We start from the raw sequence: 6000 nt of genomic DNA on the forward strand, positions 1-6000 counted from the left end.
TCTTAGAAAAGCTTTTCAGAAAAAATGTTCCAAACAGGCCTAATGCCACTCGATGGACTGTCACAACGTGGCCACACCCCGCTTAGATCTCTTTTGGCATGGCTCTGAGCGGCTCTAGCTCTGACTCATACTGAAGCCTTGTCAAACGTTAAAAAAACTGCTTCTCTTTAAAAGCTATTTAAGAACTGGAGTTGTTTTTAAGACCGTTATTCATATAAAATAAATATAAATGAGACACCAATTTTCAATAAGAGTTTTATTTTATGGCGATTTATAGAGGGTTGTTAATCGTATTAAAAGACTTTCGTCGCCGTAAAACTTCTATTAAAAGTAGTTTGGAAACTCTATTTTTTTCAAAAAAAAAATCCTATTTTTAAAGGAAAAATGAGCTAATTTTCGAAAATGAAAATAACATAAAAATTGGGTTCCCAAATGAGCCCTTGAGGATGGTTTGAGAATCTCATTTTTCCAAGTAATTTCTATTTTTTAAGAAAAATTAGTTTATTTTTTATAGAAATCTTTTGAGAAAATAGGGTTTCTAAACTAGCTCTTATCTATAATGTTTACATGACAACTACTTAAATGCAAATGAAAAAAATCGTACTGAGGGGGTGTTTGGTTAGAGGGACTAAAGATTAGTCTCTAGTTTTTAGTCCCATTTAGTCCCTTTTTTGCCAAACAATAGGACTAAAATATGGACTAAAATGATTTAGTCTTTAGTCCTTCACATAGGTGCTAAAAGAGACTAAGGGCCCCTTTGACAGGGCTCTGGCTTCTTAAAAAACGGCTTTGGCTCTGGCTCACGAGGTGAAGCCACTTCTTTAGATGAGCCAAAGCCATTCTGAAAAATCATTTGGCAAAACGGCTTATAGGTTGTTTTTCAGAAAGACCCTTGTATAGTTTGGACTGGTGGGAGGGCTATTGTGTGTGGCTAGGGATTGAGGGCAGGACCAAAAAAATAATTTGGATTGGTGAGAGGGCTATTGTGCAAAAATGACGTGAGCTGAAGCCGGGTGAGCCACTTTTTTTGGCTCATGCCCTCTAGTTCATTTTGGAAAAGCACTTCACTGGTGAAGCCATTTGAAAAAGAGGTGTTTGGCACAACTTTTGCATGAGCCAGAGCCGAAGCTGAAAAATAAGTCCTACCAAAGGGGCCCTAAAAGCCCACATGAGTGTATTCCAAGGGCATTTGAGTCTTGTGGACAATGTATTTAATGACTTTAGAATCTATTTAATCCCTAGAACTAAACAAGTAGGAACTAAAGTTTAGTCCTAAGATTAATTGAAACCAAACATGGTCTGAGACGGGCACGGCTGCACCAGGCAAAGGTCGAAGCACGCGTAGGCTGATCCGTCCCACGTGATTTCGCACACGCCGAACAGACTGAGCAGCACCGACTCACCGAGCAGAGCAAGGGCCTGTTTGGTTCACTACCTCAGTTGCCACACTTTGCCTAACTTTTCTGTCTAAGGTTAGTTATTCAATTCGAACGATTAACCTTAGGCAAAGTATGGCATATTTAACCACAAACCAAACAGGCCCCAAATCAGCCTGTTCGGTCACCAAATCACTTAGAAAATCACGTTGCGAGTCGCCCGGTCGCCCGTCGTGGTGGTTAACTGGTCTGGGACTCTGGGAGTCATCTCCACGCTCCGGGTTCGCGCCCGACTCCCCTACAAATTCGCTCCACCGGCGGCTCCGGCTGCAAACCGCGACTGACTGCTGACCCCGAGCGGCACCAGCGCGCCCGCCCCGCCATGGCTATCCCCAACGCCTTTGACTCCCCCCTCGCGGCCAGGTCCGCCGTCGGCGCGGCGCTGGCGGCCGTCATCGCCGTCCGCGCGGTCCGCCGCCGCTCCCTAGACGCCTCGGGCGGGGTCGCCGGCTTCGTCGTCATGGCGGTCCACATCTCATGCGGCTACAGGTACGGGGCGCTGCTGCTGGCCTTCTTCTTCTCATCGTCCAAGGTAACCAAGATCGGGGAGGACCACAAGCGCCGCATCGAGGAGAACTTCAAGGAGGGCGGGCAGCGCAACTGGTAACCAAACACTCTTTTGGGGAATTTGCGATACTCAGCATATTACTACCTTTGTTCAGAGTTTGCACTTTATGCTGTTGTCAGCATGCATACAGCCGAACAGTAATTGCAGTTCCAACTTAAGCCAAAATGTTATAGATTCTAGAGAATTTCCCTGCAAGCTTTACATGTTTGATTGCTTTGATGAAATTACATTATGTGTTGCTTAATCTGTTTTTCTTTAAATTATTTTCGAATTGGTACATTCTTTGCTCAGTTCGAGGAAAAAAAACAGATCAGCAGCTAAAAACATATCGTGAACCTCTTCTTTCTTTCCTCGATCATATAATTGATTTGTGATGTGGATGTCATCATACTTCATAAAGGATATATCGTAGCAGCTACAGTTTTGTCAAATTAATCTTGCTGGTGTATCTTACTATATCGCTTTACATCTTAAAGGATCCAAGTTCTAGCAAATAGCACAATTGCCACTGTACTGGTTGTGATATTTGCACTAATGACTGGAGGGCAAGATCAGTGCATGGACTCAAATGGTTCAAAGCTTATAACTGGCATCATAGGTGGTATCATTGGCCACTACTGTTGCTGCAATGGAGATACTTGGTCATCTGAAATCGGTGTGCTTAGTAATGAACAACCAAGGCTTATTACATCCCTTAAGGTACGTGTCCTTTTCCATGCGACAAGATATATTGCGTTACATACTAATGTGTCCATGTGTTATCTTCAGTCATGATTATATATGTAGTTCATGCTAGGCTGTAAAATTTGTCTACTTTCCTTAATCTGTCAATCCTACTTTGCATGGCTTGTGCACCTCCAATTTGACTGGACAGAGCCACCATATCTGATTTCTGGTCAAATGATCTGAAATGTCCAGACTCCAAAGTCATGGGCTTGCTACCCTTCTAGCCATATCCAAATTGTTTATGGCATTGGACTAACATATAAGAATAAGAACTGAGTCATCACATTAAGAAAACCCATAAGATCTATCACTTCTTCATCAGGTAAGCATACAATATGCCTGGCTGGCCAGGCCTAATACAGTACAAAGTATGCTGGTCAGGCCTAATACAGTACAAAGTATCACATACAAAATGCACAATGCATCCATTCCTTAGACAATCGTGTGAAACCTTTCTCCTGATGTGCAGAGTTGGGACAAAAACCACAGACCTTGTCCACTTTCCTAATTTTATGCTCAGTTTTGTCCCTGGTGGGTTGTGCGTTCAACCATCGAATATATTACTAATTCTAATATGCTGTTTTGTAAAGGAGTTGAGTTTAAGGCGTAATAGCTCACTTTATTTTTCTTTGAAATGATGATCTAATATAGAGTACTAGGACACATGAGTATTGAGAGCCCTTTTTTTGTGTGCGCTGCCGAGTTTTTACAATTAGCATTAATGGGGAGTAGTTTTTTTATACTAAGTTACTATGTTTGCTACACCGTGTAACAGATTATGACTATTATTGTTTTCTACATATTAGACAGAATATTTACTGTTTCATTTCCATTTCTTGTATAGATTTTACCCCATTTCATTCCAAATGTAAGTCATTTTATATTTGTACATAAGAATTGAGGAAGTAGATATGTGAGGATGTAGTGCTCTTGATTATATTGCATAGAGGTGGTGGTTACATATATAGGCACAGAATCCTTAACCCTAATGGGCCGGCAGTGTCGGTCCACACACACGCACACAGTCTAACATCCCCCGCAATCGCAACGGGGGCACCACACACAATGAGATTGGAGCAGAAGTCGAAGTTAGGAGCCGACGGGTTGATATCTGTGATATCTTGGCCCCAGAGAATGGTGATATCCTAGCCCAAGGTTTAATAAAATTAATAGAGTACTCATATCAACAAGGTGCATTTTCTTTTTCGGAAGCCTATCTCAAAAGAACCTTCAAGTTAAGCGTGCTTGGCTTGAAGCAATTTAGGATGGTTGACCAACCGGAAAGTTTTCTCGGGTGCGCATGAGTGAGGACAAAGTGCGCACAAAAGAATCGTGTTGGTCTGTGGGGACAATATATAATACTAGAGAGCTGCCAGAAGTACCGTCGGTTCGGGAGTGGACGGGGTGTTACAATATCACCCCGCAGTCGCAGCGTCGTGAGGGTGCGAATGTTGCGGCGGGAGGGAAGGATGAGCCTCCCGGGGACGGTGCCGGTGGCTGAAGGTAGGAGGAGCGGGCGGCGGCTGCTAGTTTTGAGAGAGAGCCGACGGCTATTGGGTAGGGAGAGGTAAAAACCTAATCTTAACCTAGTTTGATACCATGTGGGACAATGTAGTGTTTTTGATTGTATTGTATAGAGGTGGTGGTTGCATATATAGACACAGAACCCTAACCTTAATGGGACGACACTCCAACAGTAGTGCCGGCCCACACACAGTCTAACAAGATAAATGATTTTGTTGCCCTTCATTTAGACTACATCAGCAAAGATGGGTTATTCGCACATGATAGTGGTAACATTAATTTAGCTGGGCAAAAGGAAGAAAGAATAAAAGCAGAAACGAGCCTCAAATTGCTTCCGTGGCTTACATTTAGTAACAAAATGAGAAGTCTAAAATGACTTGCTTTTTGTAACAGAAGGGCTGTCGAATTCTCAAATGAATATTACTCTTTTTGTAGTGTTTATATGTGAGCTGATAACAGTATTGCTCTATAAGCCTGTCAGGAAGGGTACAAATGGTGCAGTCACCTTACAAGGACTTCTTGCTGCCACAGGAGGAGGCCTTATCATTGGTCTCACTTTCGTTGTTGTTGGACTGTTGACTGCTGAATGTTCTTCCGATATGGCCATCAGGCAGCTCCTAGTACTACCCATCTCTGCTGCAGCTGGTTTGCTTGGGAGTCTAATTGATTCATTGCTGGGAGCTACACTTGAATTCAGTGGGTATTGCAGTGTTCGGAAGAAGGTAATCTGTTCTGTGCCACCTTGGTAATATGCTATTAGAGAAAAGAACAATCTCTGGAACTTTTTCATTGAAGATTGCATCAAGAGGGCACTAGTGTATTGTGATAGTACTCATCGGTCTTAAGTTATGGCTCTGATGTTTAGTCAGTGATAACGGCAAAGAGCACAAAATCATTTCTTCGTTTTATCACCATGTTCAAAGTAGAATATCAATAGGGCTTCTTATATACGTCTATTAACAGTTATGATATTTGTACAAGAACATAACGAGTACATTTGGATGTTTCAAGTATAAACAATCATTTAGAATGATGCCAGAATTTGCTCCTTGTGCTAGCTGGGGTCTCTTGCAGTAAAATATATTAACAAGCTTGACTTTGTTTGAAAGTTAATGACTTTTAACAAAGTATTATCTTGCAACTTCCATATGATAATATTTTATTGTTGCTCTGTAGGTGGTCAGCAAAAGGGGCCCTACGGTTACAAAGATTTCTGGGATGACTATCCTGGACAACGATGCTGTTAATGCAGTATCTATTCTGCTAACAACTGTACTTACAGCTTATGTATGCATTTGCATCTTTTAGAAAACTAGTTGGGTAAATCTTGAGTTGAACCCTATTTTTCATTGGGCAATGTATTGTGACCTTAGCCTGCACGGTTCCTGGAAATGGAACAGCCTGCAACTTCTCTGTGTATTGGTACAATTTGTATTATGGCACAGAAAGGCCGATTCATCTCCAGCTTGATACTAATGGTTCACTGGAAACTTTTTATATTCCCATTGCAAAATGTTACGATATTGGAATCACCCTTCATACCGATTTACCCACTATTTGGTACCGATGCAGTTTCGGATCGGTTTTTTTAGAGTTTTTGCTAGTACCGTGCCTCTTCTGGAATGTGAAAATTCTTCTAAATTCCAACATAGATTGGCTCCAGTGCTAATATGTCCACACATACACATCCATCTGCCCACACACTACAATCTTTGTCTATTCTACCATGGAAGTAGACGAGCACAT

At 42.0% G+C, this 6000-nt stretch overlaps 1 protein-coding gene across 2 annotated transcripts; it reads left to right on the plus strand.

Moving 5' to 3' along the window:
• Positions 1-1544: 1544 nt before the first annotated feature.
• On the plus strand, positions 1545-5711 carry LOC100280088 (uncharacterized). 2 transcript variants are annotated; one of them, NR_158543.1, is made up of 4 exons: positions 1545-2039; positions 2481-2703; positions 4786-4976; positions 5431-5711. NR_158543.1 is itself a non-coding variant. In NM_001361019.1 (4 exons), the coding sequence occupies exons 1-4, from the start codon at positions 1759-1761 to the stop codon at positions 5560-5562; spliced, it is 885 nt and encodes a 294-aa protein (NP_001347948.1). In that variant the 5' UTR covers positions 1565-1758; the 3' UTR covers positions 5563-5666. The 2 variants fall into 2 exon arrangements, 1 of the variants encoding a protein (NP_001347948.1); NM_001361019.1 differs by having other exon boundaries at positions 1565-2039; positions 4728-4976; positions 5431-5666.
• The last annotated feature ends 289 nt before the right edge of the window (positions 5712-6000 follow it).

The sequence above is a fragment of the Zea mays genome, chromosome 2 (assembly GCF_902167145.1).
Source record: "Zea mays cultivar B73 chromosome 2, Zm-B73-REFERENCE-NAM-5.0, whole genome shotgun sequence".
In the NCBI taxonomy this organism is placed as follows: domain Eukaryota; kingdom Viridiplantae; phylum Streptophyta; class Magnoliopsida; order Poales; family Poaceae; genus Zea; species Zea mays.

Excerpts from the sequence above, each read along its gene's own strand:
- LOC100280088 (NM_001361019.1), top strand. The coding sequence starts at position 1,759 with ATGGCTATCCCCAACGCCTTTGACTCCCCCCTCGCGGCCAGGTCCGCC. Across the intron at positions 2,704-4,727 it reads GGCTTATTACATCCCTTAAG|CCTGTCAGGAAGGGTACAAA; the intron begins GTACGTGTCCTT and ends TTGCTCTATAAG. Across the intron at positions 4,977-5,430 it reads ATTGCAGTGTTCGGAAGAAG|GTGGTCAGCAAAAGGGGCCC; the intron begins GTAATCTGTTCT and ends GTTGCTCTGTAG.